At 38.6% G+C, this 26111-nt stretch overlaps 1 protein-coding gene across 1 annotated transcript in view; it reads left to right on the top strand.

Annotated features, from left to right (window-relative positions):
* Ctnnd2 (catenin delta 2) overlaps positions 1 to 26111 on the top strand; it is an 818473-nt gene that overhangs the window by 145798 nt on the left and 646564 nt on the right. The window contains 1 exon segment of the mRNA XM_058583219.1: positions 9391 to 9527. Coding sequence (XP_058439202.1) covers positions 9391 to 9527 — 137 coding nt within the window.

Here is a 26111-nt window from a genome sequence, read left to right as displayed (position 1 = left end):
GGAGACCAGACTTCATCCTCTGTGGCAATGGTTTCCAAACTGTTTTCCTTCCATCAATTGAAGGGTTTAACTTTCCACTGGGAATGCTAATGCAAATGATTAAGATAGAGTTGGAAATATGGTGCATCTCATGCTGTAATGCTTCCTATTTCATGACTTTTTTTTTTTCCAGTTAAAATATGTTGTTGAGTATCACTGGGTCATGATCTAAGATACATTTTCTGTCTCGAAGTTTGGAAGCCTCTGGTCTAGGTACTGATGACCACTGAAATAAATTTAGAAAAACAGGATGTCATGTTCAGGTTTTGGGTAAAGGAGATTGAGGCTCCCAATAAAGAGTGTGGAGAATCGTTTGAAGGAGGCACAGACGGAGGAAGGTGGGCAGTTTAGGAAGATTTTGCAAGTGCCCTGGTAAGAGATGAAGAACCATGTTGAATTTGGTGGCTTTTGTGGCGCTGTGTGGGAGCCATGTATAATTAGACCCATTTGGACATCAAGTGTGAGGTCTCCTTTAGTAGTAAGCAAATGAGACATAATTTGCACATCCAGTCTCAGCTGTGCAAGGCCTTGCAAAGACAAATGTAGATGAGGTTCAGTGACAGGAAACAGGTATGGACTCCTCGGACACTTACTTGTAAGACAATAGCTTTCAAACTTGTTGTTTTGGTCCTCTGGGATTCCACAGTTGTGAGAATGTCTTGTGTCATTTGTTAATAATATACTTGTTGAAAATTGGTTATTTTCTAAAATCAACAAGTTCAAGTTCAAGATCATTAACAAACTCAAGGTCCTCACTGGAGATGTGCTGCTGGGGAATGCATCTTGTGGCCCCATCCCCTTTCTCTTCTCTCTCTGCTTCCTGGCTGCCGTGAGCTAAGCAGCTTTCTTCCTCCATGCCCTTATGCCATGATGATCTGCTTCACCTCTCAGCTGACCAGGGGCTGAGAGCTCGGAAGCTAAGAGCTAAAATGAATCTTTCCTCCTCTAAATTACTCTTGTCGGGTTTCGGTCACAGTGATGAAGAGCTGACTAACAAACCCTCTGCACTTCCACCCACAGTCATTCCACTAAATGGAATTCTGTCTTCTTCCATCTCTTCCCTCCTGAGATTCTGTGGGAACCCTTATTGCAGTTGAGGAACCTGTCCTCTGTCACCATCAGAACCTTATCTGTTGGCTGGCTGTGTTTCACCCTGGTGTTGGTCTGTTATCTCATGTGATAAGCTTGTCTGGAACAGAGGTCAGGGGTCAGGGGTAGCGGCCACCCATCCTCATCTACTGGGCTTGTTTTCTGAAAGAAGCACCTTTTGTTGACATATGTATGCTAAGACTGGATGAAAATGTTTGTTACCTCTTGGAAACAGGCCTGGGAGACACTCAGAAGGAAGAGCCAAAGGAAGACAGTCTCCTATCCTCACTGATCTCATCCTGCTCCATTTGGGCTGCTCACGGTCTCTCCCACGTGTGAGCAATGCCATTACATCTTGCTCTCTGGCATCTTCCACAAAAGCTTCTTTAAACCTTCAACCTAATTCAAGTCACTAAGAATAATAATCCAGGTGGATCTTAAGTCAGATACTCAGGTTGGTCCCATGGTCCTCAATGATGAATAGCCCATGCAATGACACAGGACAGGCTTGCTGACCCTCTCAGCTTGTTCAGCTGCAACCATTCCCACTCCCTCAACAGCTGGGTGGTACAGTCATCCCTTGCCTTTGACTTGAGGGTGAATCTGACATTCAGATCCCAACAGCTCTCTACACTTCAGTCCCCTCTTCACTACAACAACAAATGTCAGCGTCTGTGACTCCATGAATAATACCTGACCCTCACCCCCAACGTCTTAGATACATTTCTCCAGCCCCTGGCTTTGCCTCCCAGTGTCCTTGCAGCTGCTCGTAGTAGAGTTCAGGGCTGCTGCTTCCTATCCTTGCATGCTGTGCTCCATTTGGTCTATCAGATTTCTTTTTGTAAGTTTCTAGTTATGTGTTTCAAGTCCCAGAAGACTACTTGATTGATGGTTGTACCTGAAAATCCAAATATCAGGGTACACCGTTCTCAGGCAATTGACAGAAGCAAAAGCCTTTCTGAAAAGCACTTTCTTAAGTCAAAATAAATCATTCAAATACCATATAGAGAAATGCTCCTAATGTAAAGCCCATTTTACCTACGTTATATGCTCTAGTAAGCACCCACTATTGATTTTACTCTAATAGTTCATGCATTAACTCAACAAATACTTATTAACTGGCTGCTATATATCAGATGCTGAGCTAGGTGTGGGAAATTGAAGATAGATCAAGACAGATTGAGTTTCTGCCCTAATTGCATTTAGTTTTGACAATGATTAATTATTATGTTATTTGTATTATGACAAGCAGTAATTTCAAATTTCTCTTTTAAAAGTAAGATGTAAGGATGGTTATATTTGTATGTGGACAGAGCACATCTGAGGGAGAATGATGCTGTGTCTAGTTCTGATAATGACATACTAACTGCAAATAAAGAATTGCAGTTTGGGTGGCCACAGTGATTCCTGAAATGAGGTGTTCCATATTGGTCTTGATGCTGCTAGTTGATACTAATGCATATATTCTGTACATCCTAATATTAATAATATTAATAAGGACAAGTTCATGCTTAGTGTTACACAGTGTTTTAAGTGTTACTTGTGGAGCAGAAGAACATTAAAATCAAATATGCTGAAATACACTAAATTCTATCAGATTAAATTGCTCAGATTCACATTTGGTTTTTTGGTGACAATATTTGGAGTACTCTTACTGGCTTACCTATTATGAAGTTGGTATAAGGTGACAGTACATTGTGAAAGTGCTGCCTCATCCTGGAAGTAAAGTCAGAGCCTGTCTATTGGGATGGTGGTTTTGTGTTTTGCACAAAAGATCCAGGGCAGGGAGGGGCTCCTGCGCAGAAGATCAGAAGATAACTTTGATCCACATGAGGGAAGGGTGTAAGGTGAAGAGAGGCTACACACAGGATGTGCTGGTGTGGTGTCAGAGGAGTCCAGGAAAGTCACATCAGATGTTTGGGGATGGAAGCTGTCAATTGAAGCTGGAGAGCAAATGTGAGACAATTCACAGAAGCTTTTACCAACTCGAAAGTAAAAGGTAGAGGGACCTGTGTGAAGAAAAGGGAAATGGGGAACCCAGTCTTGACGAGCAAGATTGGAAAGCATTGGTCTGTGTGTTCCCTGGTTCACATCACTATATGGTTTCTGTCTGGTGCGTTCAGCTGCCCAGATGTTGGCAGTGAAGGAGAATCACAGGCAGATGGGTTCGGTTTGAGGGTTTGTAGGCAGGGCTGCCTTCTGGTGTAATTTGGATCTGGAAAAGCTTCCTGTGTTCCTAGGTGGTACTATTAGGAGGTGGTGGAATCTCTAGAAGGTTGGTCCTAATGGAAAGTCCTTTGGTCACTGGTGGTGCACCTGACCTCTTCATCTTCCTCTTTTGCTTCCTGGCTTATGAGAAGTCAGTTTGTTCTACCATGAACTCTCCACCTGTTCTTTCTGGCACCTCTACCAGAGGCCTAAAACCATTGGGTCCACATGATCTTGGACAAGAACCTCATATTTGTGACCAAAATAAATAAGTCTCTTATAAGATGATTTTTTCAGATATTTCATTATAGAGATTGAAGGTTGACTAACACAGAAAAAGGGTGCATGGATTTGGGGTTAAAGTTTGTAGGAAAGGTCACCTTCCCATGCTCCAAGTCTCTTCTGCCCATCTTGGCCCATCACCATTCCACATCTTGACCCATGGTCCCTCACTCAGAGCAAACCCTTGGGATCATCTAGAGTTCCCTGTCCTTGTTGCATAAACCACACAGAGTCTATCAGTTTTCCTGAAAGTTCTTCCTTCAAATTTATCCATAAGGACCATATTTCCCTGCCCAAGATTAAAGCTTCAGATAACTCATCAAAGAGTTGACTATTGAGTATAGAAGAAGGCCACCAGTGAAACTGTGCAATGATAGAAATCTCCTACTTGTAACTATCCAGTAGAGTAGCCACAGGCCAGAGTGGCTGTTGAGTCATTGAAATGTGAATAGAGCAACTAAAGAGCTGATTTTTAATGTTAATATTTAATTAAAATTCCAATGGCCACATGTTTTGAGGGGGCTGCCACATTGGAAATTGCAAGTCTGACTAATGAAATTGTTCCTGAGTCCAACAGCATGCAAAGGATTTGAAGAGTTAGAATTTGAAGCAGGTGGTACCTGCTTGCCTGGGAGGAATAAAGAAACTGGCCTCTATCATGTCAGAGTGTTGGGCCATAGAAGTGACAAAGTGAGAGGAAATTTGAAAGGATAAGAGGTCAGGAACCACAGAGAAGGGATGGGCAGCTCAGTAGGAGCAAAGACCATATCATGACCAAAGAAGCTAATTGTCAAATTGGAGGTGAGGGGGAATCAAGAAATTGTAGCATGTTAAATTGTAGGTGAGTCACTTAGCTGGGTGATTGTGACATGGAACCCATCAGTTATTTTGTGAAAATGGCCATGTATTGATGTCAGAGTCATCGTTGCTAGGCAGAAAGGACTACAGAAGAAGCAACTTAGAGTATTAAAAAAAAAAACCCAAAACTTTAAGTTGCTTTCTTTCTGTATGATGGGTAGCAATAAAATATGATATTGAATGTCGTCCCTGAATTGAGAGGAGCAGTGTTTGGTATTCCAAAACGCAGAGGATATTTAATATGTTACAAAGTACAATGTGAATTTATAGCATCTTATGTTTGGGAAAGAAAAGATTGGAGTATTCTTTGGACACCACAAAACCTTATTACATTTGATATGAGTTCATATTAAAAAGGAGCCTGGGTATGGGAATACCTGCTTTCCCTGTTATTGTCACTCCGGCCAACTGTTCTGGTTTCTGAGTGCTGCTTCTATGAGAATGGCAGTATTATGGAGGTTTTTAAGGTATTGTTTTGTTCTCTAGGCTTATTTCATATGAAGGGATGCATCTCTTTTTAAGCCCATTATCACATGTGCTGATTTGAAAAGCAGGAGGTAGGCCTTCTCCTGATACTTTAATTCATTTTGGAATTAGACCCTGCTACCATCAGTTACAAGACTCCCATGCTCATGCCCCCTGGGGAATTTAGGAGACGATACCTGAGAATAACCAGATCTTTCTTGTATTCGTGTAATGTCTGGGATTCCATAGCAAAGTACCATTAAGCAACACAAATTTATTTTTTACTCTTCTGGCAACCTTAAGTCCAAGATCAAGGTGCCATCTGGATTGGTTCCTGTGACACCTCTCTTCCTGGCTTGCAGGTGGTGCTTTCTTGCTGTATCTTCACATGGCCTTGGAACTGTGTGTGCACAGGAGAGCTAGCTTTTACTCTTTCTCTTCTTATGAGGACACCAGTCCTTGTGGATTAGGACCCTAGCCTTGTGACCTCATGCAACCTTAATTACCTCCCTAAAGGCCTTGTCTTCAAATACAGCCATATGGGGAATTAGAGCTGTATTTAGTGTATGTTCAGGAGACACAACTCAGTGCACAGTACTGCTCATGCTTATGGGCACAGAGCAGCATACGTTGGCCCAGAAGTAGGTTTTGTTTTTTTAATTTATGGACATAGCACTTGATAGTGCCGACTTTTGCCAGAAAAAACAAACCCAAAATTCAGGGCTACTTTTCCCTCACTACTCTGTCCTTTTCTAAAGTGGAAAATGGGCCTAAAATATCACTTGTATATTTGCAGATTATAATTCTATTACACAGAAAGACTTTTCACAGAGACATTGTGGGAAGGGTGTGAAGACTTGTGTATAAAGGAATAAATCTGTCTCAAAAAGCTACTGTACTTGTAGGCTGGGATGCATTTTTCTGTATCATGCTGGTAGAGGTATGGGAGGATCCAGCCAGTGCTAGGGACAGGTGGGGAAGTGGCTTTGTCATTATATCAAAGGGGCCAGAGGTGTGGGTCAGCCTGGCTGCAGGACCCTGTGTTTTTGCTATGAAAAGTCTGAAAAATACACACATTCCTTACTTCATTCACTCTGCTTCTGGAAGTTTGTTGAAAATATCAGAGATGCAAAAGTGGGATTAAAAATTACAAAAAAAGAATAAGTAAGTAAATCTTGATCTGTAGAGATTATCAAAATATATGTGTTCATTACGTCATTAAACTACAAAATAATTATTGTTGACTCAAGAAATTGTTCAAAAGATGTTGCTGAGCAGGAAAATAATTTTTTTTACAAATATTACCTTAGTTCTCCATTATGTAAAAATCTCTATACAGATAAGTTATAGTAGGAAAAAAAAAATTACTCAAATCCCCAAGTAAACACACTTATCTGGGATGGCAGCATTGTTTGATGGTTGTTCCTCCTCTATTTGTTTCTTCTTTTTGCTTCCCCAGCTTTGGTAATTCCCTGGGTTTAACACCGTTTAAATACTCATTTTTAGTGGATTAGTTCTGATTAAGACTAAAGTACTTGGCCATATTAACGCAAAATCCGGAGGCTTAAAGCTCTTTATGGATACTTACCATGTGGTGATCCCGGGCTGAGTTGCAGCAGGTCTTTTCATATCTCATCCATCTCTTCTTTTGCTGGGAGCCAAGAAGATGGGAGTGGAAGTTGACAGTCTTTGTCATCCAGACACAGCAGTGACCAGTGCTTAGATGAAGTCTGGATATTAAGAGTTATAAGCCATGGACATTATTCCAAGTCATTTGCAGGTACACGTTGTGGCTGCCTTAGGTAGCAGTAGCTCTGTGTGGTGGAGTAAGACCTGAAGGCTTCACTCCTTTCTATAGAACAACAGAAGGGGGCAGACAGGCCCACACTTCCCTTGAACATGTGGGTCGAGTTGTCAATTGCCTAAGGACAAAATGAGATTGGTGCCTATTAAATCCATATTTTATCATAAGAGCTCACTGTCATTCTTTTAAGAGTGATATTCTGTAAAATTTAGGTGGTAGACTAGCATTTAGGGGGTCATAAAGGTTCTAAAGGAAGTAGACACTAAAAAAAAAAAAACACTAAAACAGGAATGAAAGAGGAGGAAACATGAGTTCTAGACCCACTTATGTTTCTTAATAAATTTAAGAACTCAGACATTTTCTCTGTCAGAAAACGTATTAATAATAATACTAGCCCAGGACCTGAATTAACATGAGCGAAATGCAGTTCAGAGAACATAAAAATTAGAATAATAATTTAAAACGTGAGACTCCCTTCTCAGAGAAAGCTCTCCTGTGTGGGGTCCCCTCTGGAAGCCATCATAATACATCATAGTCAGGGTGGATCTTGGTAACCAGAGTTGACCGAGCACCCAGAGCTGCCGTTTTCCTTCTTTCTGAATTTCCACCTTGCACCTCTCTCCATCTCCCAACTTCTCTTAGGTGACAGATCCTGGGTCTCAGTTACTTTAACTGGCACAGTGCATATTAATGTATCTGTGTTCTACATAGTGATGAGATTTGATCAACTAAAAAACCACATCAGGAACAATGAAAATGCATAGATATTCTTCACTGTGCTCTTCCCAACACCACCACCCAAATCACTTAAGTCTCTTTCTTTCCTCCTGTCAGTTTCCATCTCCTCAAGTATTTTGAACATTTTAAGCAAGTTTGCATTTTGCCAAATCGTATTTGATCTGATCTGCACTCTTTACTCAAATTCTGTTTTGTTGATATTAGTAACTAAAAATCTCTCCAAGATTAATTTCTCCAATGTTATTCTAGTCTCCTGTAGTGAAATCATAGTAAGTTGCTTCAAAATATAAAAGTAAATCAAAAGGTAGTTGGAAGGTTCAATTAAAAAAAAAACCGAATGGCACTTCTTTATTCTGTGTTTTAAGTAAAGTTGTGAATTGGGCTTTTTAAGGTTTGCATAGATCTGTTATTAGATAAATGTAGCTAGTAACACAGGGAAAGGGCTACCCTGAAAAATCTGTCACTTGGTATAAAATGATACTTAGGTTTAGTGTAATAGGGAATATGCTTTACTATCCCGCGGGACCAGTAGCAGGTGTAGGCATGAAATTGACTCTTACTTACTCCCAGCCTTTTCTTGAGATGGGTTTTTTGTAATGCCTTGGTAAAGATGGCCCTCAGTTAATGATTGGTTTCTCTGTTGGTAGTCATTGCTAGATGATATATGTTTGTCTTAGTCCTTTCAGTCTGTCTTAAAAAATATCTTATTGACTGGCACGGTGGCACATACCAGTAATCCCAGTGGCTTGGGAGGCTGAGACAGGAGGATCACAAGATCAAAGCCAACCTCAGCAACATGGCAAGACCCTGTCTCAAAACTAAAAAAATAAATAAATAGGGCTGAGGATGTGGCTTAGTGGTTAAGCACCCCTGGGTTTAATCCCTGGTACCAAAAAAATAAAACAAACAAAATAAAATGTGTTATTTCTCACATTTCTAGGGACTAAGTCCAAAATGAAGGCCTTCAAGGGTTCCTGGCATTGGCCTGTTTCCTGGATCATACTTGGGGCCCCTCACTGTGTTCTCTCAAGGTGGGTGGGGCAAAGAGTCCTTCCTAGGCATCTTTTATAAGGGCCTAAACCCTGTTCATGAGAGCTCTCCTTCCATGACTAATCACCTTCCAAAGGCCCTAACTCCCAACACCACCAACCTTGAGGGTTAGATCAGTATGTGAACTGGTAGAGCATTGTGGCCATCCAGACCACACCAGTCTCATTTGTGTGAGAAAGAAAACTTGCTTTTTAACTGCACATGTGTATCCCTTTATGTACTGGGGTTAATGTGATTTGAGTTTCTCCCCCATCCCATAAATAAACTGAGACAAAATAAAGTGTGAAAAATGGGCCTTTTATGTTTTAAGGAGTGTTTTGTTGCTATCTGTTTTGGAGTCAGTGCTAGGTACGTATCTATGGGATCCACTAGTTACTGACTGGATTTCACAATACCCACAAAGCTTTTTATGTTAATTCTATTATTGGTAACTATGGACTATTTATATGGGATCATCTCCTTACAATGGGTACACTTGAGTTGCAAATATACCAATAGGACAGAGTAATACATTTGCCTAAAACATAAATTTGCAGTTATAGGAGCTTTTTAGACTCATTGTTTCTTCACCTCCTTTCTCTTCCTTCCTTAGACTCTTGCTTGTTTCTTCCCCCTCTGCCCTTTCTTCCCCCACTGATCTCAGAGATAGAACACAAAGGCATGTTGGGCCATTGCAGATTTGCTTGGGGTTGACATAAAGGGGAGCTGTACTGTTTCCTCCTCTACAGTCGCGCCGTGTTCCGCCTGCAGTGTGTAAGCTTCCTCATTCCCACCTGTGCTCTGGGGCCGTCTGATGGGTATGTCCGTTGGAGTGACCATGTCCAGTTTCCTGAGCCTGCCTGTCCTTTGCATTGCAGGAGCTATGCCTGTCCCAGACCAGCCTTCGTCAGCCTCTGAGAAGACCAGCTCCCTGAGCCCTGGCTTAAACACCTCCAATGGGGACGGCTCTGAAACGGAAACCACCTCTGCCATCCTCGCCTCCGTCAAAGAACAGGTAGAAACATTCCATTTTAATGAGATATGAATATGTAGGGGGACATTGAAAAGTTGGTTTTCCAGATGACAATGATGATTACATTGTTATAAGAGAAACTTAATTTTCTAGGAGAATATTGGTATTCCTCATGTAAATAAAATATGGTTATTGCCAGATGTGGTGGGACACACCTAAATTCCAGCAACTTGGGAGTCTGAGGCAGGAGGATGGCAAGTTTGAGGCCAGCCTTAGCATCTTGGTAAAAGCCTGTCTCAAAATAAAAAATAAAATGAACTGGGAATGTATTCAGTGATACAGCGCCTCAAGATTTAATTCTTAGTACAAAAAAAAAGTTAAAATTGCTTTTGTTTCTAATTTCATGATATAGGCAGCTTTCCTTACAATGGGACACGTATTATATAATCTATAATGATCAAATCAAGATAATTAGCATTTCCATCCACCATTATCATTTCTATGTGTTGGAAACCTTCAAGTTCTTCTCTAGTTATTGTGGAATGCATAATACATTGTAAGAGACTATGGTTACCCTGCTATGACGTGGAACACTGGAACCAGTTCCCCAATCTAGCTTTATATATGGGGACCCATTATCCAACTTGCCCCTATCCCTACTCCCCGTTTCCTTCCTAAGCTCTAGTGTCATCTCTTCTACTCTCTACTGTGTCCGGGTTATTTTATTCAGTGATGCTATTTTATTCAGGGAATTTGTGACAGCAATGGGCAGAGTGACATGACCTGGCCATCTCCAGGAAGAAGGCAACAGAGCATAGCTGTAACTGGGGCCGTGAAGGACAGTAGCTGCGTCAAGGAGAAGGGCTCTTCAGCACATAGGATCCATTTAGTAAGTGGGAACTGATCAGCTGAGGGTAGGAAGCCACCTGAATGCCAAGCTATCAAGAGAGCCAAGGGAAGATACCACTGACTGAAAGGATCAACAATGGACTCAAAGGGGTTCCCTCCATTCAGGAAGTTTGCAGCTAGGTGGGTCCAGAAGGGGAGATAGATTGGACTGTCCAGTTCAGGGAAATGAAAAGCAATCAGGAAACTGCAGTGAGGATCAGGCTGTACTGCTTGAGCAGTTTTCAAAAGACCACTCTTGAGGTTTCTGATTGTATTTAAGGAGTAATAGAAAAGGGGGCCAGGGGCCGGGCCTTTAGCTCAGTGGTTGGGCGCTTGCCTCACATGCATGAGGCACTGGGTTCCTTTCTCACCACCACATAAAAAAATAAAGAAAATAATGATATTGCGTCCAACTACAACTAAAAAATATATATTAAAAAAGACAAAGAAAAAGAGGCAAAGAGGGGCTTCCTGCCACCCTCCAAACTCAAGATACTGCTTCTTTATGATTGAGTTACATCATGGTTTCTCACCCTGGTATGATCTGGAAGTCCTGCTAGGCCACTGACTTTTGTGTAGTAGTAATATCGAAAACAGGAGGGATAATTTTAACAAGAAAATTCGAAGACCTGTCTGAGGAACATTTCATCAAATGTGACATTTTATCATATGTAACTCAATAAATGACACATGCCATGTTCTTGCGTGGAAAGTCTTGATATCTTCACAGTATTGCTCTCCCAAATTAATATAAAGATTTCAAACCATTGTAATCAGCATGTGTGGCTGGTTGTTCATTTCTTTAGTAAGTTAGATCAAACTAGTATTTTTGAAGATCGTACAGAAGAATAGTTTTTGAGGGTTCAAGGAAAATTGATAGGATTTACCTTATAAAACATCCTAATCACAGAAGTATTCAGTTTGCCAGAAACAGAAAGATTGATCCTTGGAGGACTAAATGGAGAGCACAGAACAAATACAAGTGGGGGCTACTTCATTTAAAGTTTGCATTTATTTTCAGTATAAAGCAGTGGTTTAAATGGCATTAGCTAAACAGGCTCAACATCTGGAAGAAAAGTTGTTAAATCACAACCCATGTAGACGTAAACCTCAAAAGGAAAGCCTCGCCATTATAAAAATGCTTTGAAGAATCATTGGGGAAATGCATAAATTAATGGCAGAGAGGCTTTGAATACTTCAGGAAGCTCTGAAGCCATCTATAAATGGTAGATGCATATGGCAGTGTGTATACTAGTGATAATATCAAGGCAAAATTAAACAAAAGAGTAGAAATATAAGCCTAGAGAGAATACAGGCCATGTGCATGTTGCTAAAATTAATGAGACTTCATGAAGTTCATGAGAAATAAAAAGAATAGGTATCTAGGCAGAGGATATGAGCATGGGTTTATAGAAGAAAAATGCAAACAAGAAATGGATATATGGAAATGATTTTTTCACTTGAATGTTCTCATTAGGACATTAAATTTTAAGTGAAACTATTTCTTTTTTAATCAACCATGTGGACATTTTTTTTAAATAGTATTATAGTGTTTGCTACAAAGATTTAGGGAAACACAGATTCTTTCCATCCCAAATGAGAATGTGAATTGCTTTAATGATCCCTGTCTGTGAGTTGACATTTTAAGTGCCTTTCGTCTGGTCATGCTTGGATGTATGTTCTATAGAAATGGGTGACTTAGGACACAAGTATTTTTTAATCTATCTGGACATTTATATAAATATTTGGGATAGCCAAAACAAAACAAAAAAATCTTAAGAATATTTCTTGGTGAAAAGTTGAAATAATGATAATTCATTTCTAGAAAATATCATGTAGTCATCCATTAAAATAGTTGGGGATACATATCTCGCATTTTGGGGAAAATTCATAAAGAAATAAGGTAGGATGATATTAGCCTGTGTTTTAGAAACAAAATAGCAAATTTTTCTATGTGTCTATGATCATCTAGAAAAGTTTAAAAGAAACCAAACTATTCATGTTGATTTTGCTTTTGTGTACGATTCAGGAGAGGCAGGAATGGAATGGAGGGAGTTCTGGAGGATGGAGAAGAGAATCAAAAGCTGGGAAGAAAATTGGTGGCTGGAATAAACTTCAGCTAGTAGGAATTTCTCCGTCAGCTCACATAGTGGGGTTTGTTTGAATTCTGAGAACTTACACAAAGTGCTCTAGGCAGAGCTTCATTTCTGCAAATAAAAAGGCATTTCAGAATTCCCCCCTTTCTCCCCTTTGTTGTTGGCAGTGCTAGGGAGGAGCCCAAGCTGGGCAAGTGTTCTATAACCAAGCTACTCCCATAGCGCTCCGAGGTCCTGACATGAACTTAATAAAAACTTGGGAGACTTTTTTTTTTTCCTAAACAATTCAAAAGTTCATTGCTTCTGGGCAGTAAAGCTGAGATTCTTTGTGGCAGACAACTAATCTGAAAAGGAATGACAATCTGTTCTGGGATCTTGAAATAGAGCAACTTGAAGATTCCCCATTGAAGGCTTGGAGCCAGGTCCTCTGCACAGCATCTGCAGGTGTGAAACCAGAAACCTACAAGTAGCAAATCCCCTGAACTCTCTTAGGGCGACCTGAGACAAACAAATCAGTCTCTCATTCACTGGGGATATTTGTCCTAAGTCATTCTAACTCAGGTTTCCTTCTTCTCTTAACCTCAAGTATAAACTATTGTCAACGGAGTTAAAGCTCAGTTAAAGATGTTTCTGTAGAAGCTGAGATCAGGGAAAACTTACTTTAAAAGTTAATGCCTTCTATGATTCTTTATAATTATATGCACATCAGTCTTTAAACCTATTTGCTTATGGAATATAGTTTTGTTTTGCTCTTTTGAGTACTCAAGAAAATTAACCTTCTAGAGTAGAAATCCCACTTGTTTACTTAGGAAATTTCAAGTGAGAAATTTTATGATATCAAATGATGTATTACTCTTGTCCTGTCTCCTAGGAAGTCACCTCTACAGGAAGGAAGCCATTCTTCCATGTAGCAGGCACATTCTGAGCTCTCATGTAAGAAGGTGAAAAGTGACATACCTTGTTCACTTATTCAGTAAACATACTGAGCATTTTATACGGGAGGATGCAGTAAGAGTAACACACATGCAAAGAAAACCCAGTCTGATAGAGTTCACTGGAGCAAGTTGTTAATGAGACTAAAAACACAGTTTTAGGCAGGGAGCTAACACTGCATGGAAATAGATTCTAGTTCACAGCTGTGGCCGAAACAGAAGTTATGACATGCAATTCATGTCCCATGATGGCATGACAGATGTGTCTGTAGGCTGAGCTCTTGAACACCTCAGTCCTGGATTGCTCAATGAAATGTGTTCATTGATTTTTCTCTTTGTTCTAATTTCCTTCTTGATTGCTGTTTAATTGGTGGGTTTCACACTTTTACATTAACATAAATGAAGCCATAATGTATGCAGCACTCTTTGGTAATTTTCTCTCTTTCAGACACACCTGCCTCATTTCCAGCAGTTATCAAGCCTCTTATCCTCTGGGGTTTTAAGAGAGAGGCCCCTCATCCCTGTTTTCTCCCCTATAATCGAGTGTCCCACACCAGAAGAGGAGGCAAAGGAGGATGGACACTGGGCATGTAATGACTCCTCTTGGATAATTTGGAAAAACAGTACAGGGGTATTTAATAGCACTTCTTACAACAAAAAGCCAAAGATAGCTTTGTGGTTAAGGACGTGGGAAGGGTCAGAGATTCCTTTTTGCCATGGGTGCTATGCTTATGAGGATGACTGTGACCCATGAAATCAGATATTAATGATGTTTGAGAGAGGCACAATTTTAAAGGAAAAGTTCCTGAGTCGGTGAAGTGAACAAGATTCAGTACAGAAGTGGAATGAGGACAGGTCATCCCTTTCAGCAGAACTGAGCAGAAACACAGGAATGAGATGCAGATGAGCTGTGGTGTGTGCAGGAACAGAACCCTGTGGTGTGTCTCTTCTGCTGTCATCCGGCAGGCCCAGTCGGCCTGTCTTGAGTTCAGATGTCTGCAGTGTGTGGAGAGCTGGACCAAGCAAACGTAGAGAGGGAGGGGTGCATTGGAGATGGGGGACATGAGATAGTGATTGTAGTGCTGGGCATTAGAATTTGTGCCAAGGGAAAGCAGGTGACTGACAGAGGAATTGGAGGGGCAAGAGATTCACAGTCAGAGTAAACATGCATGGATGCTGTCAGCCTGAAACAGAAGTGTATTCTCAGGGGTGCTTAAAACCAAGAATTCGGGAGTATGTATTGATAAAGTCAAGACTTAAGACTCCAGGAAGTAAGAAAATGAAAAGAAGGAAAGAGAGAGAGCATGATGGCTAGGTCACCTCGGAGAGACTGTGTGAGGATGCAAAGAGGTGCAGAAATGAGGAGGATGCTCAAAGACACCGGAATGAGGAGGCTCAGCAGCAACAGCTCAGAGCACCCGCCAGCAGAGGAACAGGGAGGCTGGAGGTAGCTTCCTGCCTGGGAGGAGCACAGACATGTTTGCTTGAGACTCACCTAAGGCTGCTTCTCATGTGTCTTAATTTAGAGACAGGGTCTCACTGAGTTGCTTAGCGTCTTGCTTTTCCTGAGGCTGGCTTTAATCTCTGGATCCTCCTGCCTCAGCCTCTTGAGCCACTAGAATTGCAGGCATGTTCCATGGCACCTGGCCATTTGTCTTCATTAATTTTTTTTTTATGTTGGTCTATCTCTTAGACAATACTTTATATTAAACCATGCTATGTAACATTGGTCATTGTATTTTATTTTAAACAAATCCTAGTGCTATTTTGCTCTTAGCAAAACTATGAGTTCCCTGAAAATATACTTCTGTTCCAAACTAATATTTCTTTCCCTTTAATTTAAACAGTACTTCATTGGTGATCACATGCTTCCAAAAATTAGCATGCAAAGGGTTTTCTTTATAAGCTAGAGAAATTACTGGGACATTTTTAGAATCTTTACAGCTCATCAATATTTGTAAACTCTTATGGCTCAGATAAATGCTTTAAAAACAATCCTACCAGCCATGTGCATTTAACTATGAATAGAAGACATAGAGAGTTTCAAGGTCAGTAGCAGTCTATGTATGTGTGTCATCACCCCACACTTATTCAGGAGCATTTTTCCTGTCACTTGTTGCCACAGGTGATTCACAGATTTGGGGTTCACTTTCAAGTACTATTGAGAATTTTATAATACAGAACAAACATATGTAAAAAGTTTTAAAACATAGAAAAATTATAGGCAAAATTTTAAGAAAATTGGCTATCAAATAATTCCTACAGAAACAAACAAAACACTCTTTGAAATTGTGAGCATACAAAATTGGCTATCAATATATTCCCAAACTTCAAATAATTCCTACAGAAACAAACAAAACACTCTTTGAAATTGTGATGCTCTTTTCCTACACTGACTTTTCTTGTTTCATAAATTCTACAAGCATTGTAAATAACATTCCCAGTTTTAGCAGAATTTTAAAATATCATTATTTAGGGCATTGATGGTTTCTAGATGGTAAAACAAAAATAGTAGTTTTCTTGCTCTTTATCACTTTGCTATTCTATTTGATGTGGGAAGAAGTAGGAATGAAGGCACCTCTCCACCCCCATGGGAAGACCATGGCACTGAGTACTTTATGTATGTCAGTTATATGAAGGCACTCATTAAAAGAGCACATTAAAAATCCATCTCACGTAAGCTGTAAAGAAAGCTTGATCTTTTACGTCAACTCATGCCATGATCTCATACTTTTGTTTTTATTTAGTGTCTGCATTTGTAATCTTAAAGTATCTTGGCTCTATATAATAAGAATACTGTTTGGAAGGAGCACATTATAAAATACTGTCTTGATTAATATTCTTCCAGTGCCCTATATCATTGCAAAATCTTTCAACATTACTACTGTTGCTATATTTTACAACAGTAGCTTTGATAACACAGGTGGAGTATGACCTATACCTATTAAGTTCCAAATAGTATTTTAGAAAAGCATGTTATAAAAGTAATGACAGAATTATCATCCATGAAAAATAAAAGGAAATTAAAACACCTTTGGGAAAGGTTAAGAAGACAGAGGATTATCTGCAAAGACCAGTGAAATTTAGATTCATTTTGTCAGAAAAGATAAGAATCATACATAATGTGGTGTTACCCATTAACTGCTTCCATGTGTGAAAATTAAATGAGGGTCTCTTGATGGCTAATTTTTAAATTTATTTCTTGTTTCAAGTCACATATGGATTGAGAATGAAAAAAAAAATTATGTTCGCCCTCTAATTTTCAATGCTAGAAATCAGTTGCATTATGAGAAGTGATTGTTTTGAGATGTGGATTGAAATGTGAAGGCCCAGGTCAGGAATCTGAGGATTGGGTCATGGAAGCTGGTGGTTTCTCACATGGATGAGAGAGAACTGCACCACCCGCTGGCTCAGAAAGCCTGTGAATGCCGTGGAAGGTGGTGGGCTTGTGTGCACAGTTCTGGAGCCCCACATGGCAAGGGAGTAGGTGGTCAGGAGGTATCAGAATGATGAATTGAAATACTTTGGTCTCCTGGTTGACTTTGTTCATAGAGAAATGATGATCAAAGCTAGAAATCAAAGAGAAACAAGGCTAATAAACTAATAATGCAATCTTGGGAGTCAATGGTAGGGGTTCCAGTTATAGAAAACTAATTCCTAAAATGGGGATATACCCTTTACACCCACCTGCTGCCAACCCAATGCTCCCTTTTGACTTCTTCCTAAAACATATTTTTTTCTGAAAATCTCAGAATATAAGTCTTCTCATGACACTGTATACTCACATTTTTGAAAACCTTAAACTCTATTTTAAAAATTAACCCATTTGATGGCCTTCCACTCTGTTATCTTTAAAAGTGTTACTATTATAAGACTCTAGAGGTTACGATGTGGAGAAAAAAAATGGACTCAGCTCTTACATCTAAATGAGAAGATGAGGGTTTACTAGTGGGGTTAGTACTGTGACATTATAGTGCATCTCTGCATCTATTTCTCATTAGAATTCATTAAATATGCATAGTGAAATCATATTAAATTTCTTAAAAGTAATGTTTTAGTAATTTAAAAAAAATTCTATTGTAAATGTAATCCATGAGTATTGTGGAAAAATTGAAACAGCAGAAAGAATAAAAGGAAACTTTTATTTGGGAAAGACCTGAGCTATTTACAAATATTTATGGGTATTTCCTTCCAATATTTTTATGTAAATATATGATTATTTGGTACAATATTTATTTATTTACCATGAGTTATTTACAATAAATAAATATATGATTTATTCGGGTACAATATTTAATATTATATTAGGAATAATTTCTCATCACTGTCTTATTTTGAACATTGTATAATGAATATATATATATATATATATATATATTTATTTATTTATTTATTTATTTATTTATATAAAAATATAGTTTCCCCATAAGTTATTTAATATAATGGTTTAATTTAACTTTTCTATCTTTGTTGATATCTTAAGTTGATTCCATTTTTCTAGTTTGAACAAAAATGACATGTTGTAGTTCCTTGTACGTAAATCATTGGGTCTACTTTGACAGAGGCTGCCTAGAGCAAAGTTTTGAAAAAGAGTTTAATGATCCTTACAAACTCACTGGGAAAATATGTCATAATTAATTACTGATAAGGGCCTGAGGCAGGACAACAAAGCAGGGCATTTGGAGTATAATAATCAATGTTGTGAGCAGGGTCTACACAGAGTAAGAAATTAACAGAACATTCTAGGGAGAAAATAGAGAAAATGAAATGTTCTTTATTCAGAGAAACTGAACCAGATTATTCCAAATTTGGGTCTTTATTATTTCCAATGTAAAAATATGCCACTATGAAGCCCACTGTTTCATGTGATTAATATGAACCAATAAAAGTGCAGTGGGAATAGTTAAGATTAACACAGGAGTGATCACGGAACAGGAAATAAAGTTAACAGTATATCAAAAATATTTTCAGAAGGTTGTTTTTGTTAAAATTTATATATTTTATACAATATTTGTTAAATATTTCTATAAATTCATATGTCAAGTATTTCAAGTGTGTAGTTATATAATAATTGCTTTTTTAGTAATTATTTTGTTCGATATTTTTATTCATGACCAAAAAATTAAGACTAGATATATATTCAGTTTACCTACTGACAACCATTTAGGAAATTGCTGAAGAACTGAAATAAGGAATTTTATTTACTCTGAATTCAGTGCAGTTTTCTCTATGCTACAACTTTCCATTATTTAGATATAATAATGGACTTATAATGCGGTGTCTAATATGCTTCCCAAGAGAAACATTTTTCCTGAAGTGTATTTTTGGAATCTGAAGGAATTATTAATGAGAATCTGAATAAAAATAATACAGAGAACTTCTACACCTCATTATTAGCTAAGAATGTCTGTGGAGAAGACGTGATGGGAGGGCTGGAGACAGCCCTCTGTAGTTGAGCATTCCTGTGGCTGAGTCAGTGGCTTAGACTGCAGTTATCTCAAGCAGGCATCAGTGACATAGGTAAATGTGCCCTGGGCTGCCCATCGATCACGTTCAAGTTGCTGTCAGTCTGCTGCGATCTTAGAAGGCACGTGCAGGTTCATGCCCTGGGCTCTAAATGAGTCTGCTCTGTGGCCTGCTGCCATGGAAAAGTGAAGATCAGCACTCTCCTTTTCTCCTAATGACAAGTTCTGGCTTTCACGTTTGCCTCATGGCCTCAGGAAGCAGCTGGACCACTTGCCTAATTACTGTGAGAGAAAAAAAAAAAAAAACACTCAATATCAATAAGCCAAATAAAAAAGAATCACTTTTGACAGGTGATCTTCGGCATGTAGATAGACATTGCTAAATAGCTCCATTCACCAAGTCAATAGATTTAGTCATCGGGGATGCATTCTGCAACTTACACATCCTGGAAGATCTGCCGGGTAAAGGAGTTATGCTCAGATTAAAAATTAAAATGACATAAATGTCAATCGAGCCTTTTCCACAGTGGTTGTAGGCAATCACAAACAACTCCTCGTAGAATTCTGACACTGCTGTTTGTTCTGGGAAGTAGAACCATGGCATACAAACTCAGGGTGTTTATGGCTTTGAGGTGATGGATATGATTGTAGCCCTATTCCTGGCACCTATACAAACCATATCCACAGTAGAGGAGAGACCCTCCACCCAAGACGTGAGCTTGGTACTCAGCCCACCTGTTAGTACAGAAAACACTTTCAATAAATAATACTGAGCTCTTTGAGTACTTTTCCAAGACCTGGAATTGCCTGCTATCGACTTCCTGTCAAAAGCCAGAGAGGCAGTTTATTCTTAAAATTAATAATCTAGAGTATAAATGCTCCATCTTTGGGGAGCTCGGCTCATATTAGGAGCAATACCCCAACCCTCATTGGAAGGCCCTCTAAGAATTTGACTTTAGTAATGCTCTCACACAGTGTGACCACACTTTCCATGGAGATGCAAGGTAAGGAATAACCATGATAGAAGATATTGTGGATTGTGCAGAAGAATGATATTGGAAACCTTTCCTACACTGTTGTCAAGTGACTTAGTATAAATGGATGTTCTTAGTAGTAGGCATGGTGATGTTGTTAACTTGTAACAATATCAACCATATTTTTTCTGATACATACCTGAGGTTACTATTAGTCTAGGGAAGAAGATGTGTCCAAGTGTCCCCTGCTTCCTGGTGTGTTATCAGGACCGAGCTGGCCATCCAGGAGGAAATGTTCCTCTTATTTGTGTTGAGGGTATTATTTCAGGACAGAACTTTACTGTGTTTTACTACTTTAGTTTAGCCCAATGGTAAATGCTTTGCTTGGTTGTGATAGACATCCTGGTTTAGTTTTCTGTATAAGGTCTCATTTACAGTACTGTGCTGATCATGTCCCTGACCACTTGTTTTAATAGTTGCATTGGGTCTATGTCTCCCATGTGGGCTGCTTGCATCTGCTTTCAGAATTAGCCCCTTTATATTGATAAGTCCCAGGCCCCCAAATTGCAATTTCTTCTGTAAACAATGTCAATTGAGACTCTTTGAATCAGGTAAAATGAGACATTTTCAATTTAAAATGAGACTTACTAACTTAAACATATTCTTCATTAATAAAATATTGGCCTTTTCCCCTTTAAGCTACACTATGTGCCTTGTTTCAGTTAAAAGAAAAACTCCTAACCTTTTAGTGCATGAATCTGTAACTTTAAACATGAAAAACCCACAAATAAACTCAGTTATTTTTTCTTTATATGCATTTATGCCAAGTTTATCAAATTTGCTGCCTATCTACTCCAATGATCTTTAATTGCTCTTGGAAAACATACCCCTTCTGAGTCTCAGAGCATGCTGGTTAGCTACTGTAGTGCTTATCTTGAATATCCTTTATGGCTGTAGGATTTTAAAATATATTTGTTTTTGATGAAACTATTGGTGTTTTTAAAATTAAAATCCTCTAATTATCACAGATTTTGAGGGATTTTTTTGGGTGTTGTTGTTTCCTTATTTAATGGTGGTGTGGTTGTGTGATGTATATACATGAGCTCTTTAAAAATGTTAGCTTTTTCGTATTTTAGTACAAGATACATTTTGTGTACATTTGTACAGATGACACTAGAACAGACAGAATGCTTACTTTCCTATAGCTATATACCAGAATAATTTCAGTCTTTTCCACTGATTATTGTAAATAGAATCTGCCTAGAAGAAAATGTTATAAGGATTTCTGTTGAAAATTGTAAGTACTATTTCAGCAAATCCTCCATAATATCCCTGGCTCATATGAGGATTTATTTTTCAACATTTTTTAGGAGAAAATCCTAAAAAATAGAACTGGTGTCTTAAAACAGCCTATTATTGAAAGCTACTCCACTAAAATGTAAACTACGGATACACTTTTATGTCCATGCAGGAAGTGAACAGTTAGCAAAGTGAAGCCTGCAGTATAGGCACACAGCACTGTAGATGAACAGGTGCATTTTGACACTGTGCTGACCCTGGGCCTCATGTTGGCAGATCCTCCTGTTTCAGAGTGGCAACAATGTCATTTCTCATCTCTAAGTCTCCCTTATCATTCTCCCTTCAAATCTTGACCCTTTCCTCTTAACAGATAGAGTCTAGATCCCCTCGGTTTCTTTAGGTAGGATGGGGATAGTGGGAGAGGTATCACCATGTACAATGAAGACACTCAGGCACCTTGTAAGTGGGCCCTGTGAACAGGCCCTCAGTTTTGTGAGTACCCCCAGACCCTCAGCTGATACAGTGCTAACATGTCAGTCTTTCCAATGAGCCGTGCAGGGTGGAGACTTGGCCTTGGCAGATTTCATGGGGAGCAGAGTTGATTTGTCCCATTGGTGTTTAGAAACGGATGGCCTGAAAAAAACAGTCATACTGCTAAGCCATACATTTCTAGGCAAATTGTCACACACAACATACACAACCAATTCACTAATTTCTCCAGGTTATAAAAATTCAGTCCTGGTAAACCATTTCTAGTTTTATATACTTCTAAGTCTTGTGATCCTATGTAACCCAAGGTAACATTTTTTTTATTTAAAAAGCAGCTCCCATAATCATACCTATTCTAGTTGTTTCAGTGTATTCAGAGCTGTGCAGCCATCACTACAACATCATTCTGAAATGCTTTTGTCCTCTTGAAAAGAAGCCCTTTGTCCATTGTCAGTCACTCCTCATTTTCTCCAAGCCCGTCAGGCCTAGACAACCACGGCTATGCCTTCTGCCTCTATAGATGCTCTTATTCTGGTTATTTCATGTACACAAATTTTCAGATGTGGTTTTTCATGAATGGTTTCTCTCACTCATACTTGCCGCAGTCTGGCTGGGCACAAAATCACCAGCCACTCACAGCCTTGTAGATTCAAACAGGAAGTCTTTATTCCCGACCTCTCACCGGCACTCTACACATACATTCTGGGGAAAAATCCACACCTCCACTCGGCTCTGCATCCCAAAATACAGCAGGATACACCCTATTCCCAGCAGGATACACCCTAAACCTGGACCCACCCCAATCCAGCAGGATCCTCCCTAAACCCGGATCTACCCTGGTCCTTGAGCAGGGTCACCTTTCTCAAACATTCATGCAATGTCACTGCAAATGACCTGGGTCCAAGGCAAGCCCATTTCCACAATGGAGAGTCCTCCCTCTAAGCAACATGGGGTAGGCTGACAAAGAAATTGCCATGCGTCATTCCTACTTGGCTATGGCTCTCAGCACATACTATTTGAAGTTTTGCATCAGGATTTCATTATTTTTGTTGACAAATAATAGCCCATTGTCTAGCATACCTCATTTCATCGATCCTCTGTCGCTAACCATTTGGGTTGCTTTCACTTGTTGACTAAAGAGAAGTATATTGCAGTGATTATTTGTGACTGAGTCTTTGTGTAGACACATTTTTATTTCTCAAGGATAAATTCTCATGAATGGAAATACTGAGTTATGGGATAACTTTAGGTTTACTATTTTGAGGAGCAGCCAAAGTGTTTGGGGAGAGAGACTGTACCTGTGAGGATTCCAATTTCTTCACAATCTTGCCAACACTTGATATTAGCTGTCTTTTTTAATTACCAATATGATAGAGAGCTACAATATCTGAAATGAACTGCCAGATCTAAGCCAAAAAAACCCTATGGCAGAACAATGGTTTTAAATTTTAAAATATTGAAATATTTAACAAACATTTAGCAATGTATTTATTCAGTAGACAAAATAAGTTCCCAAACATGGTTGTTGTAAGCCCCAGTATACCTGGAGCAGCACACTGTTGCCTCTAAAGTCAAGAAGCCAAATTATGTATGTCACAGGTGGGACACCAGTGATGTTTGACTTACAAACTACCAGATTGTCAGGGTAGGCTGTGGAACCCTCTTCAAACATTGTTAGGCAAAAGAAGCAAAATCTGTTGGAGAGCTGTTTATAACTGAGAAGAGAATTCGGATAAAGAATCAAAATTTAGGGGAGTCAGATTTCGAGTTCACAGCAGACATAATTCCTGATTCTAAACTTGGCAACTTTAAGCTGAAAGGAATAATTTAGAAAACCTGGGAAATTCACAGAAATAGTTGGAAGGGCCAAATAGGTTTACAGTCAACATTGTTAGGGATAATGACCATCCAGCAGATCAGCCTTGGGGATGTGTTGAAAAGGTAAAAACGTGTTTTCAGTGGAAGAAAGATTCTCCAAGATGCTGGTAACTGACAAATTTTGGAAAGTACAAATATGTATATCTGGTTGCTATTCTCTTCAGAAAATTGACTAACAATGATCATGGACAGACTTTTGACCAGTGGGTGGCGGTACAGAGATGGACTATGGCTGGTCTAAAATGTTCTGTGCTACACTTCAGCCCTGGTTGTGGGCCATTGCTGCTGGCTTCCTCTGTTGATTTTGCAAAAGATGCCCCCCAAATATTTTTTTCTAACAAGGGTAAGAAACTAAGATTAAGACCGGGTGCAGTAGTGCCCCCCTGTAATCCCAGTGGCTCAGGAGGCTGGTAAGTTCAAAGCCAGCCTCAGCCAAAACAAACAAACAAACAAAAAGCTGGAAATGTTACTCAGTGGTTGAGTGCCCCTGGGTTCAATCCCTGGTACCGGAAAACAAAACAAAAAACAAAACAATAACAACAATGAGATGTAACATATTTTTAAAAAACCTCCTAGGATATAAAAGTGTGTGCTTTAGAATTACACAAACAAACAAAGCACTCACAAATTTTAAAAGAAGGAATAGTGAAGTAATCGTCATAGGAATTAAGCAAAGAGAATCTGAATGAATATCTTCCAGAGATTCATATCGTAGTGGAAAGAAGGCTTAACTATATAAATGATCTTCTCCAAGTGTTAGATAGTTTTGAAGTCTGACTTCCAACTTGTTAGTCAATCAAATATACTTATTAGCATCCATCATTAAAATTGAATATGGAAAATTATGTTTTAGTATGAATATATATATATATATGTGTGTGTGTGTGTGTGTGAATATATATTGTGTATGTGTATATATACACATATTTGTACCTGCTTAGAGTATTTTCTCAGTGTCTGAGGTTTCCTTGGTTTACAAATATTTGGCATTTATAAACAGAGCAGTTTTTAGGTTATTAGGTAGCATTAGAAATTACTGTCTCCCTAGTGAGTCTATTTAAGGACCTGAACTAAAACAATTGTAGAACCTTTGATAATTAGGGGGGAAAATCACTCAGGCTGAAATATTTCTTCCAGTTTCAAGGACAAGTTAAATTTTCAGAGCTTCTCTGTGGCATAGACTAAGCTTATATCTTACTCTGTGCCAGAAGATCTTTATCTTTCTTGAAGATAAAGTATGTCAACTTATTTTAAGTATTAATTCATGAGTGGTTTTGGGGTTTGGGCTAATATTCAGCATGGTGGAAAAGGAGATATATTTAGCAAAGGGAGACTTCATTCAGATTCTTCCAACATTTTCTTACTAAATGGACTTTAGAATGTAACATTTCTAAAGCTGAGTTTGATTCTATAGTAAAATAAAGATAATCAGATCTGATTTATAATGGAATAAATACAAATTATAACATAAATATACAAAAATATTAATTTATTAAGATGCTTGTGCAAATCTATGCTTCTTAGTTTATATTAGCTTTATGAATTACTCCTCAGGATTTTTAAACGTATATGCAACCTCAAACTTGGGATAAATTCATAAAATCTCAGTGTGAATCTGGGATTGCTTTAATAAACTAGTGTTCAGAATTTTACTTACTGACATTTGATATGTAGTCACATGCCAATGTCTGATATTAAGATATCTGAAGGAAATAAATGAAGGTGGGTTTTATTCTTTATCTTAATATGCTCATAAGGTAGTTGTATGTGAATGAAGGAGGGTGTTTCTAAACATGTAGGAGCTCAGAGTCAAAGATGACTACAAGAACAATGAGGGCCTGGGGTTTACAGAAACCTTGAACCAATCTGGATTCTCATAAATGTGAGATAGGAAGATCTAAGGAGCCTTCATTGAGTCTCAAGGAATTTATCTACTATTGAATTTCACTACAGAAAGTGCTTCTGGGTCCCTTTGACACACCCTCCTCCTTCTGTAAGCTCTGGAAAGGGACTGAGGTAATCCTGGAATACAGAAATTGCTCTTTGCAGTTACAATTAAGAAAACTGAAATTACTTCATTGCAATGGAAGTGATAAATTTCATACTTAACTAGTGAGGTTGAATTGAGTGTGGGAAATACATTCCAGGAGTCCTGATGTTTTATTGCCATTGGAATATTTTATGTAAGTGAATAAATCTACCCATTTCATTTAAATTGTTGGAATATTTTTAAAGAAGTGTTAGCAGTGAGTATGGTGAAATTAATTTTCTACTTTTTCAAAAATTCTCTAACAATGAAACCCCCAGGATCATGATTCTAGGGCTTTCAAGTTTTATCATGGATAGTGATTCAATTTTAGATTGAATGAATAAATGAATGATTAAATAAGTGGTAACTGTTAGGAATTACAAGTGAAGAGAACATAAGAAAATGAAATTTTAAATATTTGGATAGATTCAAGGGTTGCAAGATCAGCATGAGGAAGATTCAATAGCAACATTACCTCAAATTTAATTTTAAGATAATTTATCCTAAGAAAATTATCATCCTTTTTCATAAAATATGATATCCCTGGGTACTTGCTTGAATCTGACCTTTATGATA

Source organism: Marmota monax, unplaced genomic scaffold, assembly GCF_021218885.2.
Source record: "Marmota monax isolate L192 unplaced genomic scaffold, Marmota_monax_Labrador192_F-V1.1 WCK01_AAM20220418_F8-fsc00287, whole genome shotgun sequence".
NCBI classification, from domain to species: Eukaryota; Metazoa; Chordata; class Mammalia; order Rodentia; family Sciuridae; genus Marmota; species Marmota monax.
The sequence above is the reverse complement of the archived record's forward strand: the minus strand, read 5'-3'. Positions and strand labels throughout refer to the sequence as shown.